Source organism: Copadichromis virginalis, linkage group LG19 (genome assembly GCF_057382275.1).
Source record: "Copadichromis virginalis isolate Kocher_CV1m ecotype Utaka linkage group LG19, C_Virginalis_male_GT1.1, whole genome shotgun sequence".
Lineage (NCBI taxonomy): Eukaryota > Metazoa > Chordata > Actinopteri > Cichliformes > Cichlidae > Copadichromis > Copadichromis virginalis.
The window spans coordinates 22966445-22987234 of NC_140636.1; the positions used below are offsets into that span (position 1 = coordinate 22966445).

At 40.4% G+C, this 20790-nt stretch overlaps 1 protein-coding gene across 2 annotated transcripts; it reads right to left on the reverse strand.

The window, feature by feature from the left end:
• Window positions 1-6166: 6166 nt before the first annotated feature.
• Window positions 6167-20776, reverse strand: psen1 (presenilin 1). 2 transcript variants are annotated; one of them, XM_085440840.1, is made up of 11 exons: window positions 20712-20776; window positions 19247-19333; window positions 17497-17855; window positions 16911-17052; window positions 15574-15641; window positions 15259-15479; window positions 14111-14209; window positions 10374-10466; window positions 9403-9579; window positions 8459-8577; window positions 6167-8247 (listed from the first exon to the last, which is right to left on the reverse strand). In XM_085440840.1, the coding sequence occupies exons 2-11, from the start codon at window positions 19280-19282 to the stop codon at window positions 8092-8094; spliced, it is 1470 nt and encodes a 489-aa protein (XP_085296966.1). In that variant the 5' UTR covers window positions 19283-19333; window positions 20712-20776; the 3' UTR covers window positions 6167-8091. The 2 variants fall into 2 exon arrangements, with proteins under 2 accessions (XP_085296966.1, XP_085296965.1); XM_085440839.1 differs by having other exon boundaries at window positions 17497-17858.
• Between the last annotated feature and the right edge of the window lie 14 nt (window positions 20777-20790).

Here is a 20790-nt window from a genome sequence, read left to right on the forward strand (position 1 = left end):
AAGTAGACTAATATAGAAAAAAGAAGTCACAAATTACAAAACATCCCTTTCTTTAGTTTCAGATATCCAACTTATTACCGCACAATCAGTCAAGATGTACACTGAAAACTGCTGTCAATAATTCAAAAGTCCGATTTTTTTCCTCTTTTTCTCTTTTTACATTTTTTTCATAATCAAAACAATTTAACAGACATATGTCTAACAAAGTGTTTTGATGACCTCTTACTCAAACAAAAAGAGATCATCTTAATTACAATCACCCAATTCTTACAGTTCTTACAGGAAAAACAGACTGAAGAAAACTAACTAAAAAAGACACCTGTGTAGTTTGATAGCACCAAAACGTTCAAGGCTTTAACAGCAGCAAATATACCTGTAACAGTTTTGTCAAATTACACTGGCGTGGATTAAAAGTCCACCTACATGCCCCACTTTGACATATATTTGTGCAACTTTTATAAGTTGCCACTTTACCTAATCCCCCAGTCTTGTATCAAAGCCTCTCTGGGTGTCTTCCAGTCCCTCAGGGTGATTTGTTGTCCAATCATAGCAGTCATTGTCCAGTGTTACTTGGGCCCCAGTAAAATTGGTGAACATTTTTAAACTCTACAACTCTTAAATCTGATTTCAAACTTGACAAAAACAGTCTATTTGTAGAATTTGGTGATTTAATTTTCAAAACTTACTGAAAATGTTAAAACTAGAAGATACGAGCACAAAAAGGTTGTTGTTTTTTTCCTTTGGGTTTTAAATGCAAAACCAGATCTATAAACATCTCCAAGTATGTAACATGATTTTTTTTTTCCGTCCCACTTCTTCTTTTCCCAACCACAATGTGAAAACTCCACAACCATCTAAAATTATATAGTTTGGGATTCATAAAAATACAGCTTGGGTGTGATTTGTAGTTGTTTTGAGCCAGCTTTCTACAGTTGACATCATTTGTTTTTCGTCCAGAGAGACACTGTGGTCCAGAAACCTTCCTGAAGTGTTTTGTTGCTGAATCTTTGGCTCCAAAAAGCGCTTTTTTCTTCTTACAATGAAACCTCATTTTAAATCTTTAAGCCAGACTGAGTGGCTCTCAAATCTAAGAATGAATATGTAGAATTTCAGTTACCTTCATCTTTAGTGCAAACTTGGCAAACCTAGCACACCTCTCACTCTGCTTAAATTCAGTGGACCATCAACAAGACACTGAGTAACCTCCTGTGGTCCAAATCAAATATACCACCTAGTTATAGCTCTCAAGACTCTGTGTCTTCAATCCAGTGTATGACATTTACAATAACATGCTTCCTATACACTGCACAACCGTGCTTTTATTTTATCACTGGTAAGGCCGTTGTTTAAAGAGACCACAGCAGCCTATTTTGGTAAACGTATATACTTTAAACCATCAAAAGCAAAAGGACTCATTGCGATATTGTTTGATATATATACATTTTCAGACTTATATATCTCACAACACAGCTAGCGCTACTCTCAGAAACCGTGGATGAAAAATGAGCTTGAATAGTCACGACAATTTTGCATAATAATGATCAAGGAAGTGATTTCAGAGCCCATTGCTCATTCAGTGGGCTGGTTCCAGTTATTGTGCAAATGTACTGTTCAGAAGGCTGAGGAAACCTGCTATCCTCAGCCAGCTGAGGATAGCAGCTGAGACGAAGTGACTCGGATGAGTGATGACAAAAAACATATTGAGCTAAAATAAGGGTAATAGGTGCACTTTAATTAAATTAAAAACTCTTTAAATCACCTTGACTGTCATTTGGTACATTGTCATTATTATTACTCTTCTTAACAAAGTAGCTCAGAGTTGTTGTCATTGGAAGAAAGCATGCTACACAAGCTTGTTCCAACATTCATTTGATGACGAACGTCTTTGAACTGGCCTTTTTTTATCTATATTGTACTCCTCCTAAAGTGTTTTTACAATCCAAACAATTTTGATATCTTCTACAGTTTCAACACTGCAAAACTCTCTAGAGTTAAAGGAACTTTTTGCAGTACCACTCACTTTGTACATACTCACAATCAGAGTGTTGATTAGTGTTGGATTTCAACTACTGAGAAAGCTTGTGAGGAATATCGAAGAGAGGATCCAAAGTCAGGATGCAGTCAGGTGAAACAAGCAAAATGCAAACCTCAGTCACTGAAGTCTCCTGTTGTTATCTTACAATAATGTCCTTTATCATCTTGAATATGTTTTGTCCTTGAAGGCAGCGATGTGCCTGCTGTGGGAGGCAAAAGGCCACCTGTGACATGAGTTTTAAACCTACAGTACATGAATCTCAGTGCATGTTTGAAGATCTGTGCTGTGGTTCACGGCAGTGAGCTCAGATTTCAGGGCAAATTAAGGTCCCTGATGTGTTCTGTAGAATATATTAACTGAACATTAACAGGTGAAGATGATTTGAAGTCAGAGTTGTGGAATATTTTTTTAAAAATCTAGGCACACGTGTGTCATTGCTGTCTCACAAGATGTCAGCAGAGATGTGATTGGTCAAATGTTTTTCAAAACAGCTGTATGGAATTTTACTCTTATGGACAAAAGTACAAGAAAACAACAAAATGCCACAAATAAGATTTGAGAGAGAAAGATTTTTTTGTATAGCTGTCAGCACTGAGTCTGCTCCTTCGCTCTGCCTGAGAAGGCTTAAGGCAGCCACACCCTCAGACTGTTTCTGTGGATTGATTTTAAGCCTTGTGGTGATCATCCCTATCTGGGTTTGTTAAAAGTAGGCAAAGGGTGGATTTGACTGAAACCCCAAAAACAATACATGATGAGAGCAATTACAAAGTCACCGCACCCTAACACGTACCCTGATATATCGTTAGTTTTGCTTTAAATATGACTATAACTTGAAAATGATCGTGAGGTTGTGCTCCTTGAGACTTTAAACTAGCAATTAAAACTTTACAGAGGAAATAAATCAAGTGAAAATCAGGCTCATTTCTCAGAACCTTTTATACAATCGGACTTCCTTTCAAAATCAGTGAAGTCGCCACCTGCTGGCTTTCAGAAAGAATGCATGTTTAATGCACATGTTTGACTACATCAGTTTTTTTATGCAGTGTAAAACCATTAAAATTGTAAATTAACATGATGCAAAAAGCCTTAACACAAGCAACTGTCAGTCTTATATGCATAAGATGTTTAGAATTTAAACATGCTGAACAACAAATCAAAGCACATTTTCTCTGTTTTTCTTGTATTTGCACTCTTTCTGTGGGCGGGAGGGATAGCAAGTTATTTTTAGTCCTTGACACAACCAAAAATAGCTGACCACCCACTTAAAAATAATATCCAGTGGCTTTTATCCTGTAATAACTTTACAGGGAAGTGTATCTTAGCTTCCAGGAATGTTGTTTTAATTATAGAAATCTAATGAGCATAATTCTACTCTGTGCATAATCTTCACCCATTTTCAAGTCCACACATTCCACATCCACATCTCTTAAAGACTTTCGGTTTTTATTCCTGGTCATTAAGTCTTGTTGCAGCTTTAAAAGGACTCTAAGCCACAGGATTTAAGTTACATTCAAATTACTAAGCTTTACAGCCACTCTGCCGCAGGCATTAACTGTACACATATGTTCACTCTATATGTTAAAGGAAACAGCTGTGCCCAGTTTATTTTGCATGCCCACCCAGATTCTAGACATCATCTTCAACGAGCAATACTTTGTTCTTTTTCCATTCGCCTTCCAGTCTGGTTTTCCTACAGGACTGGGTCACATCGGGTTCCCACTCTGCATGTCGGCCCTCAGAGCTGCCTGCTGAGCTTCTGAGCTTGCCTTTCTTTTGCATTGAAGGCATATTTTGTGTCCTGTAGCTGTTCTATAATCTCCTTGGCTTCCTTCATCTCCACAGCGAGCTGGTTGTACTTCTCCACCAGCTCCTGGTTCTCTCGCCGGAGCTCCACCACCAGCTGGCTCAGCTCCTCGCTCTGCCTTCCGCAGTGCGTTTTCAGCTGCTCCATCTCCGACAGTGTCTCCTCCATACGCTTCACCAGGCTCTCCAGCTTGTCCTTGGACATCTCTGGTGGTTATTTATTCACCTTTACGGGCTTTTCTGCTCTTTTTGTCAAAGCTTCGTGTCCTCTCTCCCGTGCCGCTGAGTGTCTGCGCTTGTTGTCTGCGCAGAGCGATTAACGAAGCCTAATCCTCAATTCCTTGCATGTCTCACATGCAGAAGACGTCCCTCCCTGCACGATAATCTCCTTATTAGCACTATCCTGGGAAACCTCTTACGCGCACAGGTGTGATACACAGCCACAAAGTCTCCTGGCTAAATCGACTCCCATTAGAGGATGACAGTGATTGGCAGATTACCTCAGTTCACTCTGTGGTCTCACATGCCCAGTAAAGGAGCTTAAACAGCCACAGCCACAGAGGGATGTGGAAAGTTATAGCTTTCATGTGAAGTGTTAAGTCTTACTTGCTGGCTTACCATTAGTATTAACCAATATGAATGTGTCCTATGTATGAATCTATATTAATTAAAAGTACCTGCCTGTAGTGTAGGTCCCCCTGACCGCTGTTTCAGATGCTCAGTTGTATTGAGCTCTTAGATAGACGGTAGAGATTAAAGTAACATCATTATGAGTACCAGGACACAGTGTGTCCAAGCAGAACATTACCCAGCATCATACTACCTCCACCTGGTAGCTTTCTTCTCATAGATCCTGCCTCCTTCTCTTTCCCAGGTAAACTTGAACGCACCACAGTGGGTTTCATCCACGTTCCATTGCTCTGTGCTCCACTCTGACTGGTCTATGAGATGCACTCTGTTTCTGTTACTTCTTTTTCTATTGTGCAGACATCATCTGCAGACATCACCAGACACACTGATGAGTCTTCGCTGCCTATGACCCTGTCACCAGTTCACCGGTTGTCCTTTCTTTGACCACGTTTGGTACACACTAATCACTGGATGCTGGAAAAACCTGGTAATATCTGCCATCTTGGTGATGCTCTGACCCAGCTGTCCAGTCATGACAGTCTCACTCTCGTTAATGACTGTTCATCTGCAGAGTTACATCTCACAACTGACAGGTACTATGGATGCCCTTCATAGTGTAAACGTCTATGAGGGGATTTACTGCACTTTTCCAGCAAATACTTGCACATCCATAAAGTCTAATTTTTGTGCATTTTCACTTTTAATATTTGCAGTGTCTATATCTATGTCAGTGCAGCACATGAGACTTGCGTGTCTTTCATTGAAGGGAGAAAGTTAAAATAAGTTTGAATCTTTTTCCCCCTTGGTGAGAAGCCCAAAAGAGCTTCAAGTGCAGGGTATAACTTAATCTGAACAGAGCAGGTTTCTGGAATCAGTGCAAGGAAAGCATAATGGAATTAACTCGTAGGTGTTCACCGGTCGAGCTGCAGGATTTGCATGCCAGGAGGAGGCCTCACTGAGGGCTTGTTAGGTAAGTCACAGTATGAGGCTAAATATTCTGGGTAAACTGCCATACTGTGCCACTGTCCCAGCCAGCGAGGCCAAACAATCCCCATGGTGACAGCAAAAGCGGCCAGTGCCCCAGGCTACATGCCAACTGCGTCTGCCAGCCAGCTGGCATCAGGGGATGCTGAGTGCGGGATGCCAGTTTACCAGCACGCCGAGGAATTTCCACAATGTTCCCACCGACCCGCGTAGTTCTGCGACAATCTCATGAGGGATTGCTCACTGAAAATCAAAAAAGGCTAAAGTGTTTTTCAACTATTTGAAGGTTGATGTTGATCCTGACCTTTGTGGGGTGTGGAAATGAAAAAGAGAACAATCTAGTTTATAGCTTTTGTGCTGAAATGACTAAATATCCTGTTTTGTTTCTATCTCGATTCATCTGCTTAACTAAATATTTGATCCAAGTGCCTGAAGAAGTCACTTGGATGAGTGACAAAATGTTTCTCCCACTGAAAACGCTCCAGATGAACAGAATCAAGATACAGAGACATTAATTAACAATTCTGTTAATTTAGGGCAGCTGTGGTGTAAACCATACATTTGGTGGTGGCCCGATGCATTAGCTATGAACTGTAAGTAGCAGAAAGAGCAAAGACTTCCAGGACTATAACTGTGGTCCCACCGTTTGTACAGGTTGAGAATGGATATAGAAGCAGATGTCTGATAAGAAACTGCAGCAACAATAAAACAAAAAAGGCTTTTTCAATTTTATTGTTCATTTTTTTATTAAAAAAAAAAAAAAAGAACAAAATTTGAATTGGAGGAACCTTGCATAACACACATAAGCATGTGAAGGACAAAAAAAAAAAGCCAGTTACCCAGGTCATTCCCAAAAACCAAAAGGGGGGGGGGAAAAAACGGTCTGTTTAAAATGTCGCCTCTTGAATTCTTCTCTTTGCAAGCATGAGCCTCTAGTGGAATAACAGAAGTGCTGGTCACCCTCCAAAGTAATGTGCAGGCTTTTTGTTCTTACACATATCATATCGCTTTTTTAAATTTTTGAATGAAAGTTTTTGGTTTTAATCCGACTAAAGCAGTCTGCTTCATAAGTGGAGATTAAATTGTTTGCAAATTGAGGTGTCAAATTGAAATAGATGCACTCGTTCACTTATCAGGTTTTGACGCTCAACAACTGCACGTCACTGTTTTCACACGCTCGCAGGTTTTAATAAACTGGCAGGAATCCAGTGAATACAGTCATGTCTCTAAAAGTACTGTTTCTTTTCTGCATATGTTGAAAAAAAAAACAAAACCCCAAAACAAAACATAACTGTATCTGCTTGTAAGTAAAATCATTTCAGTATCGATGTAGCATAGTTCCAAAAAGCACCAGGCGAGCATCATGAGGGCAGTTATAGCCTAAAGGTTCAGAGTTTGTGACCATGTGATCACAGGTTACAATCCCAATCGACAGGTTGGAAAATAAAAATAAAAATAAAGACAAGGGAAAAAGAAGGAAAAGGATGTTTCTGGCCTACAACAACAACTACTTAAATGCCCTTGAGCAAGGCACTGAACCACCGGCTGCTCCAGCAGAGCTCCTCAGTGGCAGACAAGTCTCAGGTGTGAGAGTGTCACTGTAGTGCTCTTTCCTCCCTCTACGAGCTGCGAATTCAAATCTGATTCCATTTAAAACTGGGGGCAGAAAACTTGGTGAAATTATGTAATGGGTGCCACAATAACACTTATTATTCAGTCCAAGAGAGAAAAGTCTCTACTATTCACATAAGGAAGAGCCTCACATGATCAAAGCATCCATTTCAGCGTACATCAATGTAAATCACACCTGCTTCAGACTTCTGCGTGTCTAAAGTGATTTTTTTTTAACCATTCTTAGCAGTGAGAAAAGCACACTCTGGTGACTGATATCTTATACACAATCAAACTACACATTTCTATCTATTATCACTATCATCACTGAGTGTCCATTCGTCTGATGAAGGCTTGGTAATCTTCGGTTTAGTTCGGGGCCAGTGGTAGCTCTGCAGTAATGCAAACAGATGTGACAGGAAGGTTGTTCAAAGTCTTTAAAGGAAGATTTCATGAAAACGTCTCCCTTTGCTCAACAGCTACCGCTAAGGTGTCCCTGAGGAAGGCACCTGCTGTAAAGCCACAGCTGTAGAAGACTGCGGTTGGACTGGGCTTCTCCTGGTTTTGAGTGTGTGTGTGTGTGTGTGTGTGTGGGGGGGGGTGTCTGTGTGTATGCAAAAAAAAGAAAAAAAATGGGCACTGCTGAGAAAGGAGCGGATGAGCTCTTGTAAAGCTTCCCTGGATAAATAAAAGTAAAAGCTTCCCACTGGGTTTGGACTGCGCCTGAAGCTGTTGATCAGCAAACGAACTGAAGATGAGATCCCAAGCCGAGCGAGAAGCGTCGCTTCTTGGTTTAACACAGAAATACAAAGGTTTAAGAACAGCTGTTGTGGAGAATACGCTCCTTCGGTGCCAGAAAAAAAGGCAGAGAAAAAACAACTTGTGTCCCAGCATCATGAGCTCTTAGGAGGGGATGTGGGGGCGAGAGGGGCCCCAGCATCGCTCTTTGTTCCCCGGCTGTGAAGGAGCTGCTCTCATGTTGTTGGCCGGAGAGCTATGTGGGTGAGGGTTATCAGGGCAGCGTCCTGCTAAATGTAGAACTGGTGTAGCGCCAGCTTGTCCATGAAGGGCCGTACCAAGTTATCTGTGGCGAAATAGAAGACGAGGCCGAAAAAAATGGAGATGGGCAGAGCGGGGAGTGCTTTCTTGAAGATGGCGAGGAGGAGCAGAGTCAGACATAAGCCCTGCGGGGGCAGAGACAGACAAAATAAAACACTTTGGAAATAGCACACTGAGTAATTGTATACCAAACAAAATCAGCGCTGAAGGAGGCAAAAAATTGCTTATTATGTAATCAAGAGGTTTACATAAAGGGGGGTGGGTACTGTGCACCGAGAGAGGGTTGAAACTGCGGTGAGTCGAGTTTGATACCAAAATAAACAGCTGATCACTCACAATGAGGATGGCTACGAAGCAGGCGAGGGTGGTGTTCCAGTCGCCGCTGGCCGTGGCTGAGGCTTTTCCCACCAGCATGCTGTAGAAGATGAAGTCTCCGAGTCCCAGCTTGACACCCCCTGAGGAGGCAGAGGGACGCCACATTCAGGGTGGAGTCAATTCAAACAAGTTTTGCTTCAGCCACACACCCTATAACCCTTATAGAAACCTTTCCTTGTGTGTAATTACTGTACAAACAAGATCGCTCACCCCATATTTACTGAAGCTTTAAGTTAAAACGAGCACTGGCCTCAATATACCACAGAGATGAACACTAGCAATTTCCTTGAATAATCGCTTCCTAATTTTCTCAGTCCCAAAATAGTTCCATTCACACATGCCCCCAATTTCACAGAAAAGGGAATACTTAAAAACATTCCTAAAATGTTTAATGTCTGAGTAGAAGAGGGAAGTGAAAGCTGATGATTACACGCTGAGAAGAAGAAAGCAGACAATGTGAGAATTCACAGGTTTGAATTACCAAACCCGGCTTTTAAATTTTTTACACTTTTAAAATCTAAAAATGACCCTGACGGGTTTTGTTTTTACTTAATAGCTAATCTGGATGATTTAAAGTATGATGCTCAACTCTATGGAGCACGACAAAATATTTTATGGTTCAGCAGGCAGCTGTTTTCAGAAAACGCAGGTAGGATCTTTGCCCATTTTAAGTAATACTTGTAGAATAGAGTGGAATAATTCACCGCTGCAAAGCCACATAGTTGCAGGGAATACTGGCTTAAATCTGCAATCCTGCATGGACGCCAACGTTAGTAAATATACTTGTTCCATTACTTAACATTCTGTTTATGCTTCCATCTGCCCTGTGTACTTAGTACTACATAAGATCCAGCAGTAACCACACATTAGTCAGCCATAATGTTCAATATTGTTTCACCACTTACTCTCCTCATCGTCCTCTTCAACAGGAGGACGCGCTGAGGGCATCTGCTGGATTTCCCGTCTGGTCTCCTCGGTGGACTGGAGCGGCCCCAGTCGATGCTCCTGTTGGCTGACCCAGGACTGGTTGAAACCTCCATCATCCTGTGACGGACTCGATGGGACCGGAGATGCCACTGGTGCTGACAAAAGATACCAGTCAGGTTTGAAAAGTAACCGTCGAGTAGGGCTGTGCGATATGACCAAAATCTCATATCCCGATATAAAACATCTATCGTCCAATAACAATATAAATCACAAAATTTTAACATTGTCTGTAAATTCTGTGAATCTCGGGCAGCTCGACTTGTGTGAAGTGTTTCCAGCTGGGCGTCGTGTAGGTGAAGTCGAGTGTTTTAACAGATGCATGAAACTATACATTTTTAGACATAAGTTGTAACGGCCGCCGTTTTCTTTGTATTTATTACACAGCGTGCTGCGGGGAAAAGCCTGTTCTAACGTTTGAGTCAAAGGTTTATTTTTAGCACCTGACGGCTCTTTTTTGCTTCTCATCCGTAAATACTCTGCATACTCTTTCACGTGATTCAGTTTATTTTGAAAAGTCTCAACAGGATCTTGAGCTTTATTGTGAAAGGTTTATGTGGAAAATAAACAAGCGGACACCCGATGGTTTGACCGCCGTTGTTGCTAACGACAACCCATAAAAACAGGCGCTTGTCCGTCCGTAGTGTGGTTATATTAAATATAAGAGAAAGAGAGAACTTTAAGAAATGAATATAGCCACTACAGTGACCATCAAAACGGTGAAAAAATATTGCCGTAAACGTTTATTTTGCGACACCACGAAACAAACGATAGCGTAAAATGAAATGATAGACGTTTTTATATCGTCATCCGATATATATCGTTTTATCGTACAGCCCTACCGTCGAGCACCAAAGTCAAGCGCAGTCCATCTCTTTGAGTTGTTAGTTACCTTCTTGAGGCTCTTGTTGAGGCGAAGCTGCTTCTGTCGAGTTCCTATTTGGCCTGTCTGTGTCTGCCATGTTGACGAGCCACACCATCGTAGCTGGAGAAGAAGGTTTGGGAGATCGGTTTGTGTTAAGAGCCTTTAAAAGGTAAATATAAGTTAGCAACAGCTGAAGCTAGAGTGCTACAAACACATCTTAAAATGAGCTGAAAAAAACAAAACAAAACAAAACAAAAAAACAAGCACTATATGAAGTTGAAGTGTCCATTAAAGGAAACACCATCTGTTTAAGGGAAGGCAGACATTCTAAAACAAAGCTTAAATTTAAGATTATTTGAACTATTGAAAGCAGAAGAAGTTTCATTAGAAATAACTGCTGAAGGTAGCTGAAGTTTCTGATGATATTTAAAAACATTTGAGTGTTTGAATGGAGGTGAATGGTTAAGGTCTCACTGTTTAAAGCAGGATGTGTGATACTGACTTTTATCGGTTTTCAGCGTCATTTTGTTATCGTTTTTATCGTTAACTCGGTTTTCCTGGGTCTTTTCACGTGTGTTATGAATAAATCTTCTTTGTTTCGGTACCGGTACTAGTTTTATTTTGTTGTATTTATCCGCGACACCTTAAAGGCCGGTCCGTGAAAATATTGTCGGGCATAAACTGCTCCGTGGCGCAAAAAAGGTTGGAGACCGCTGGTAGTTTTGCCTCCGTAAAACCACCACAGAGAATTTTAAACCAAAAAACAATCGAGATGTGACTGAAGTGCAGACTTTCAGATTTATTTCAAGGACTTTAACGCAAGTTGTATTAACCATGTAAGTTGCAGCCAATTTTATAGAGTCCTACATTTTCTGAGGCTCAAATTAAACTGACATAATGTAAAATATAATGATTGTTTTTACTAACTGGAGGAAAATCATTTGCAGTTAATGGCGCCGTGATATTTAGAATCAACGGACATTATTAAATGCTGGCCTTTGCTATAGCTACCTTCAATGCTGCATGTGTGTGGGTCTTTCTGCTCTCCGTTTAATCTGCAGTAAATGAAAAGTAAGCTCTGCTGGTTCTTAGATCTCGCTGAATCAGAGCAGATACTACAGCCCTGTACACTTCACATTTATCCTACTACTTCTATCAGCAGTCGCATCATCATTAAACACTAGTGACCCGATTGTCAGCCAGACATGGCCAATGGCATAAAACCACCTCCACCATGTCTGACGGATGATGCGGTTTTCTTTGGCTGATGATCAATTTGTGTCCTTCTCCATACTTTTCTCTTTCAATCATTTTGTTACAAGTTAGTCTTCGTTTTGTTTATCCAAAGATTTTTTTCCAGAACTGGGACTCTGGGAGAGTCTAATCTGGTCGTTTTGTTCTTGAGCGTAAACAGTGTTTTGTACATTGTTGTAAACCCTCTGTATTTCCGGTTATGAAGGCGTCCCCTGATTGTAGACCTTAACAAATGTGCCGAGCTCCTGATGAATGTTCTTCAGGCAGACGTTGCAAAGTTGTTTTCTTAGTGATGAAATTAATTATATTACCGTGCTATTTAAGCTATAAATTACAAATTTACCTCTTTAAATCAATTTTAGGCATTATGTCTGCTTAATTTGTCATGAAATAACAAGAGATGAATTCTCTCCTGTCATTTAAAAGTCCAATTAATTTTGAGCCACTGAAGAAAGGGGACTGTGTATAAAAATACCTGTAATTCCTAAGTTCTTGATGTAATATGCTTTTAAAACCCCTTAAATATCAGCAAAAATCTGCACTTTAAAAACATTACGATTGTTTGAAATTAAATCCACTGTGGTGGTGGTGGTGGTGGTGTACAGGTCCAAAGCTACAAAAACTGTGTTTGTTCAGCAAGTTATGGATTTAACCCTTGTATGGTGTTCGGGTCTGTGAGACCCGTTTTCAGTTTTTCCCAAAAGAAAAATTAAACAATTAATTATTTTTCCAACCTGAAATTCATTGGCTTTGGCTTATTTTCTGTGAAGAACATAAATCCGAACTAATTTTCAATGACCTCATACCGTACCTCCCCCCACGCATTTACATTACATACAAGGTGTTCGGGTCCACTGGACCCAGGTCTAATAAAAGTGTTGAAAGTGTAGGTCCTGTGTTCCCCACACTCTGTCCTCCTCCTTTCTGGTGCTGCTGATAGTGTTTTCTTCCCCTCCTGCTCTCGCACAAAGTTGCAACATTGTTGAAAATTCAACTACCAACACCGTCCGCTCTTACATTCCCGCACATTTTACCCTCTTTCTTGATCCAAATTTTATTTTCTCATACCCTGTCCCACCTGCAAATTAGGGGCATAATACTATAAATAAGACTTTGCCAGTGTGGTTCTTTATCACAACTGATCAAGATGGCAAAAGATTATCTGCTGCGAGGGCCATCCAATTGATTTTGGAAGAGAGAGGAGCTTCTGATGATGATGTTGACAAAGAGGTTTCAGAATATTTCACATTTCTGAAAATTCAGAGTCTGACAGTGACTTTGAAGAAGAGGATGAGGTTGAGCACCATTTAGTAACAAAACGAAGACGAGTACCCCATCTGCAGCCAGCTCCAGGACCAGAACAAGCCCACCAGTCAGCAAGTGAAGAAATATGGATGTCAATAACTGGTGAAATTGAATGGTCTTCTTGCCCAAGAAATGAGCCACCCTGCAGAGCTGTTACTGTGATAAGCCAGGGCCAACACGGCTGACAGTTACTCATGTGCAGGACATCAAGTCTTCATTTGAGCTTTTCATCCCAGATTCCATCCAGAAAATTATTCTGGATTGCAGTAATCTAGAAGGAAGGTGTGTTTTTGGAGAGAGGTGGAAGGAGATGGACCAAATTCATCTAAGAACCCCAAAGGCCTACTTTGGGGTTTTTATCCTTGCAGGAGTTTTCAGGTCCAAAGGGGAATCCACAGAATCCCTGTGGGATGCAGAAACCGGCAAGAACCTTTCCGTGCATCAATGTCTCTGGAAAACTTCCACAAAATTTCCAGGATTATCCGTTTTGATAACCGAGACGACAGACCAGCTCGACGGCAGAGAGACAAGCTAGCTGCCATCAGGACAGTGTGGGATAAGTGTGTGCACCACCTCCCCTGTTTTACAACCCTGGGCCTAATGTCACCATTGATGAGCAGCTGATCCCATTTAGTTGTGAAACATATTGCTTCACATGTAAATGTGTTGTGTCTTTCCACTCACTCCACTTGATTAGAACTGATTTATTTTTATAACATTTTATAAAAAAAGAAAAGAAACGAGAAGCACATTAATTCATAAATGTGATCTAACAAAGGTAAAGGGAAAAAATTAAACATGTTTGCTGTTCATTTGGTTTGTAATTGGGATGAAGTAAACATCTGTTGAGTAATTTAACATAAAATTGTTTGATAGTGTTAAACTCTAGCGGGTCCACCAGACCCATGAACACTGGCTGAGTAAGAAAAATATGAACACCACACAAGGGTTAACTGTAACACAACGGAAACACTGGAAACATTACATTTAGAGTAGAATTGGTATTTCTTAATCTACATATGAAATCATTTAAAATGCTAAAAATGAAATTAAATCACTTACAGAAGAGGAAAGAGTTTAAGTATGAGAAGAAAAATAACATTTTAAGTAAAGGTACTGAGGATTTCATTTGCCCATCTTTGTTTTAATGCAATAAAATGTTACTAAATGTAGTGGTGTAGGCCTGCGGACATTGTCCATCTTACAAGAATAGATGAGAGCTGGAAAGATGGGCTCATTTCTCTCTTGAGCAGTCTCCACCAGGATCCTCAGAGGCCCTTTGGGACAGAGCACTGCCAACAGATCTGCAAGAGAAAAGACGACAGAGGCCAGAAAAAGGATGTTAGCTACTGAACAGAGGGTTCTTTAAGAGGCCAAATGACCTGATGTGATATCTTCTATGAACAAGGGGCAGGAGCTTAAGTTAACATGCACAGTTTCTGGCAGTCCCAAATCTCTAAAGGGTTTATTTCCTAGTTTATTGAAACATGGCAAAATTTATGATACATCCAAGTATTACACAACACTGTGATCTGTGGCTAAACTTTGGCTCCCAGTTAAATAGTATTCTTGGAAAAGAAAACTGCCACACTAACAGGAAATCTAATTTGATGACGCTTGATATACCCTGGACTTTGTCCCAGTGCGCTGTCTTTGAGGAAATGCACAAATCAAGACAAAAATATTAAGCAAGCTTTCGGGCAAACACACTTCCTATGGCATAAACGCAAAGTGATTTAAGCCTGGAACACTAACTCAAAAATTCCTCTGTGACTGACACCTAATCTATCTACCGTATGTGTTTCTTGTTGCCACCACTGATTTGACAGTTTGAGCATCTGTGTGTGCTCTCTGGATATCAGGTTTGGCTTTTAGCCCTTCTGCCCCCACATTTCCATTCCTCACAGACTTCACCCCATTTTCAAGTACTTTTGTAAACGTTTTAGCTCTTGAGAAACATTCTTCCCTCTAGCAACGAGTTATTTCAACACTTGCATACATACCACTGCAGAGAGAAAACATTTTCCTATAAGTAAGAATACATTTGCACAGTGGTGTTTAGTTAAAGGTGTAACGGATTGGTCAAGATTAGGTTTTATTTCAGAGTTTATTCATTTATCAAAAATATAGAAAAGGCTCAATTGCTTAAAAAGTTTTTGTTTAAAAATCAAAAGTTTATATATCTTAAAACTGACATTTTAAAGTTTAGCTTTTTTCCCCCCCTCCATGCTTTTATCCAGCGCAACCGCTAAAAGAAACCAGATGACTGGACATTAGCACACAAAAACATCTTCAAAGGTTTGATGAAGACTTTAAAGAACACAGAGGTCAAAAAGCAGCGTGCGAGACTTACCGTAGACAGATATGACAGCTAATATGAGCCAGGCAGTCCACTCTGGCAGGTACTTGATGAAAACCAGGGCCATCAGGGCACTGATCATGATGAGGTAGGCCTGCTGGAGCCGCAGAGGTCCCTTCCAATGAATACACATCATCCCCACCACTCCGAAATTCCAGATTATTATCGCTAGGGTTACGTAGTCCATGGCCAGATTGTAGGTCTTAAAAACCTCTCTGTTTGGACAGAGTGAAAGCATAATGAATTAAACTGCTTGACACTTTGAAATGTTTGTAACAACTGCATTAAAAGTTAAGTTGTGCGGCTTACTTGAGGTAGATGTAGGAGAAGAAGAAGAGCAGGAGGAGAGAGGAAAGGAAGAGCCAGCCTTGGATCACCTGTGAGAACAAAAATCCGCATTATTTACAGAATATTTCACCGAATCTGTGCTTGTAAGACTCTGTATCTAGAATTTGATTTAAACTACAATATTTGACCCAAAAGGAGTCGCCTTTAGGTCTTTAATGAAAATTTGAGTCTCTTTAATCTCTCCTCCTGAAACATTTTTACTTCAGGGTATGACCAAAATATGTGATTATGGTCACTAATATGTGGCTCACATTTTCTCCAACACTCATTCAACTCAATTTCTGCTACCATTTCTTCCACCCTAAAAATCTCATGTAATGGGAGTTGGTTCTCTGATGTACTCCAGTCCATGTTCTTACCACTTATCCTGTAGTATAGCTGCATTTGCTTTGCCAGCAGAAGGTTTGTGGGTGGGGCTTCTGTGGTCACAGAGCAGTGTTCATGAGATGACCGTATGAGAGATGTTGTATTATTGCCATCACATACAGCCCAAGAATAGCAAAAATTGATCTGTGTTTGCAGCAGTCTGAAGCCTGTGCTTTTAGCTCAGACGGTTTACTTTTATATATGTTGCAAAGCCATGTTTAATACAAGGTAGACCACAGGAAACACAATGGACAAGCAGAAAACAGCATCAATGAGAGCTGTATTTGTATTTGTGATCACTCCATGATTAAATTGCTATATATTTCATCACACTTAATCCCTGTATTTTTTATTTTAGTCTCCAACTCAATGTGTAAATGTATCCATCATGCTGTGCATTCTAGCAATGGAAAGGGAAAACAATGGTGTCTGTTTCTTATAACTACTCTCTGCTAATTCAACAAAAATTATGAATGCAAAAGTCAAGTATTGATTAAAAACTAAACCTTTCAATAATAATGAAGGAGCTTTGATAAAGGAAGCAGTGATTTAGAGCCACACCTTACCAACTTTATTTTGTTTCTAACACAGTCACAGTTCCTGAAATCATATTTCTACAACTTGACTGGGGATCTACACCAACTGACAGACAACTTAAAACATGTTTTGTGTTTGGCGCTTTTCCACAGGAGATTTCTGTATTTGTTTTTTTATTGGGTTTTTTTGTTGTTTTTTTTATCTAAGCCGTACAGCTAAAAAAACAAATTATCACGAACACTATGTTCCTAGTGAAGCTATGTCTTTCCAACTTTAACAAGTTTAAACACATCCTGTAAAAAAGCCTTGAAACATTAAGTGTTTTTACACTCTAGGGTGCAGCTAATAAGACTATATACGTGGTGCAGCAAGATGTTAGAGGTGTTAATCTGTACCTTGTAGCAGCGGTACTTGTATAACATCACCAGCACCAAAGTCATAACGATGATTACAGTGATCATGATGGTGGCATTCAGAATGGAGTTGAGGGCTCTCTGTCCTACTGTGTCTGTGTCTTCAGGGAATGGTGTGTAGATCCTGAAGTGACAGATTAAACACACACACACACACACACACACACACACACACACACACACACACACACACACACACACACACACACACACACACACACACACACACACACACACACACACACACACACACACACAGTACAGTTACAGTTTTGGAGCAGATGATTCAGGGGCATTAAAGTCTTCAGAAAAACTAAAGATATGTAAGATTATCTTTCTGTGGTTTGAGCCAAATTCAGGCTCTCTATAAAGATCTTAAGCATTAACAAAGCTACACGTATTACTGTCTACATGCCCAAAGCATGGACACAAGCACATTACATTATCTATACCTAGTGGCAGTTCTCCTGACCTGCACTGCATGTCATTCAAACAGAGGCTCTAATGTGAGCCTTGGATCATCTCATTTCCCTATTACAATCAGTGTGAAATGGGTCACAGCACTTACAATCTCTGCCCGTCATTCTGGGTGTAGAAGCTGACAGATTTTATGGTTGCCACGACGACCACCATGCAAAGCGTCACTGGGACAAAAAGCATGATGACATGCTTGGCCCCGTATTTCAAAGTCAGCTCCTCCTCATCCTCCTCCTCTCTTTCCACCACTCTTGGAGCGGGAGCAGCGGGGGGCTGCCCATTCTGCTCCGGGCTGGTGCCATTGCCACCTCCTCCACCGCCACTATCACCTCCTCCTCCAGTTCCAGCTCCAGCACCAGCTGCTGAACCACCTCTGGACCGCGCTCTGGGCACACCAGTTTCTTGTGGTTTCTGGGTGGAATCTGGGGATCTGTTAGCCTCCTGTTGGTTCTGCTGATGCAGGAAAAGAGCCATATTTGAAATGTGTGAAAAACAAACAAACAAACAACCAACCACACACACACACAGTTATGCCTCCCGTTACTAAATAAAATTCCCTCAGACAGTTTTATCAGCCCCTACCTACTATGATAGAGTTAAAAAATGTATCTTACACATACATAATGAAATCTCTGAACTAAGATTTTGCCACACAAATGTCTAGTGGTGTACACATTTGCCTAACAAATGAAAGATCCCCAGATCAATCACAGGAGGAGACACAAATCCCTTTAGGGTTGTGCCAGGAACGCTGTGGTGACCACCTTATGATTACAGAAGCAGCCAAAAGTAGTTTCTTCTTTATATTGGCAAATTAAATGTTTTCATTTAGCCACTTTATTTGCGTAAATTGAAAACAAATGCACACCAAAATGTGAAAGATTAAAACTAAATGTTATCAGATGATCCATATGTGCACTTGACTGGCTCACCGCCTCTCTTGCTCCAAGGATAACAGCAGCGTGCTTGTTCCCACTCACCCTGAGGATCTGTCCCGTCAGGACAAAATAAGGACGCAACTCAAGGAGACTGTGTGAACTAAAACTGTCAGGCTGCCAGACGAGTCGAGACATGCGACAGCCTAGACATGAAGCAATTGTACCAGGTACACAGAAATGAAGACAGGAGGCGTCTCCAGAGATCCGAGTAGTGAAAGCTGCCAGAGGTTTTAAACAGGCTGCTGTGCAAAAATGATCTCGCTGTGTGGTATGCTGCTTTGTGTCTCAGTCCTGGGAATTAGGCCAATATTGGTCTCAAGGACAAAAGAGATACAGACTGCTTTTCTGAATAAATTAACCAGGTATGTAGTGATACTGTAACAGCACGCCCTTCCTAGCCAGACTTGTCACTCTGACAAATCTGGCTGGAAAACAGAAACAAAGTGTTCCCTTAGCTGAAATATAGATGCAGTGTATGAATTCAACTGTTGTAAAGCACAAGGCTAAGCACTGTTAAGTGCACTATGACAGTAAAAAGGGACTTTGAGTTATTCACTCCACGAAGGAGGAAATGCCTTTGTTTACAGTAACAGCAAACTTCAGAGCACAAAGCCAACTTGTTCCTAAAGCTTCTATGTATGATTTAAAGGTTAATGGTTGTGCTGTCAGCTGAAACACACTGCTCCTTATCAGAATATAATCACCCTGTCCTGGACAATTTACTGTAACAGAGACCAAATTAAATGATTCAATTAAAACTACTCAACAGCACATGACGTTACAAAATGACTACGAAACTTTACTTCCCTCTTACTGAGACTCTTGTGTGGCAATCATTAATCACTACATTAAAATAGACGGATATAGCATTAGAGGCACTGTGAAACTTTATTTCATACTGACCATATTGTTTTCGATATCCTCTGCATTGTTCGCCATTGTTGGCTCGGTGGACTCTTGTCCTTACATGCAAACTGGAACTTTTCAACCCTGATGAAAGAGAAGTGGGTCAATAGAACATATAACCACCAACACAGGAATAAATCAAGCGTGTAAAGACAGAGAGAGTCATGTTTTGTGCAGATTATAAACTAGATTAGGCAAATTTGTTATGTGAAATGAAAGGGACAGTGACAAAAGTAAATTAATCAGAAAACATGTTAAATATCAGTGAATATCAGAGTTCCATTGCGTGTGCATGTTGTTACAAAACACAAGACCAATATGGGTGTCGGTTAGCTCACAGCATGAACATGCAACCATATGCCGCAGCGGCCCAGGTTTGATTCAGATCCACAGCCCTTTGCTGCTCATCTTAACTACTTTCCTGTCTATCGGCCACTGTAAAAATGTTAAAAGCCAACCTAAAAATGCATGTTAAAAAACCTAAGACCCATATAAAATACTAAAGTAGCACTAATTAAGTATTAGGAATTTACTTAGTGGTGGAATTCAGTGTTTGGAAATCAGTTGGAAATCATTTTAAAAGACAATTTCACACTTTTTTTTAAAATACATTCTTCTCATATTTTAAACAGTTCCAGTTATTTCTCAAAAATATTACCTGTGAAATCGTTTCGAAGACTTATCAGTCATTCCATTTTAATTAAAACATTTTAAATACTAGGATAAACTTAAATATCAGGCTTAAATAACAACCTTGATTGTGCTGAATTATGTCGATGTGTCTATCTTTCCACAGAGAGGCCTTTCTTATTGTAAAATAAGGAGGAAATAGATTTTGATAAGACTTCAGTTTTAAGAGATAACAACACGATATGTCAAGGTAACATTTGAGCCACAAATTAGCCTTGGTCGAACTTCAATCAATCAATATATACAAAATGCGTGTGTATGTACACACACATTTTGGGGGGAGGAGATCAGACAAGGGCAGTGTTCACTTCACAGCCATTGTATACAAGAAGAATGATTACGCTGATTAGTAACTCTTCTTGTGTATACAGAGACTCGTGAGAATTGTATTTGAACCTGTACTTGAAGACTTGAAGATATCTTTGAAGGCCATAAAAATAAAAATAAAACATCTATGGGAATGTAACGTTCACGCTGCTGATTACACGCCGGGAAATCCAAAATCTGTATTATTTGATCCCTTCTTCTTGCTGACTTTACATGCCTATCAGAGAGAAACCAGTAAGCTGTAACGTTGATTATCTAGCTGTAATAACTACTCACAGAGGTCATTTTTAATTGGAGATTCGCTAAAATGGCTAGTTAACGATAGCCAATAATGTAATAACGATAGAGCAGGCTGCGACCGCTGCGGGTGGTTAGCGCTGGGTAAGTTACGTAACCCAAATTTCAAATGGTTCCTGAAAAGGTCCCTTAAAAGAAAGACACTTACCTGCTATGAACGCAAGATAATTTTCTTAATTTGGGGGTTCTCGAGTCGGGTTTAAACCCGGGTGCTTTCTCCTCTTTGT

Bases quoted from the DNA above. Each gene is read 5' to 3' on its own strand.
- psen1 (XM_085440839.1), bottom strand. From the start codon at position 19,282: ATGGCGAACAATGCAGAGGATATCGAAAACAATATG. The intron at 15,642-16,910 runs GTACAGATTAAC...TTGTTCTCACAG, and splicing joins ACAAGTACCGCTGCTACAAG to GTGATCCAAGGCTGGCTCTT. The intron at 8,578-9,402 runs GTAAGTGGTGAA...CTGCCTCCTCAG, and splicing joins TGAAGAGGACGATGAGGAGA to GGGGTGTCAAGCTGGGACTC.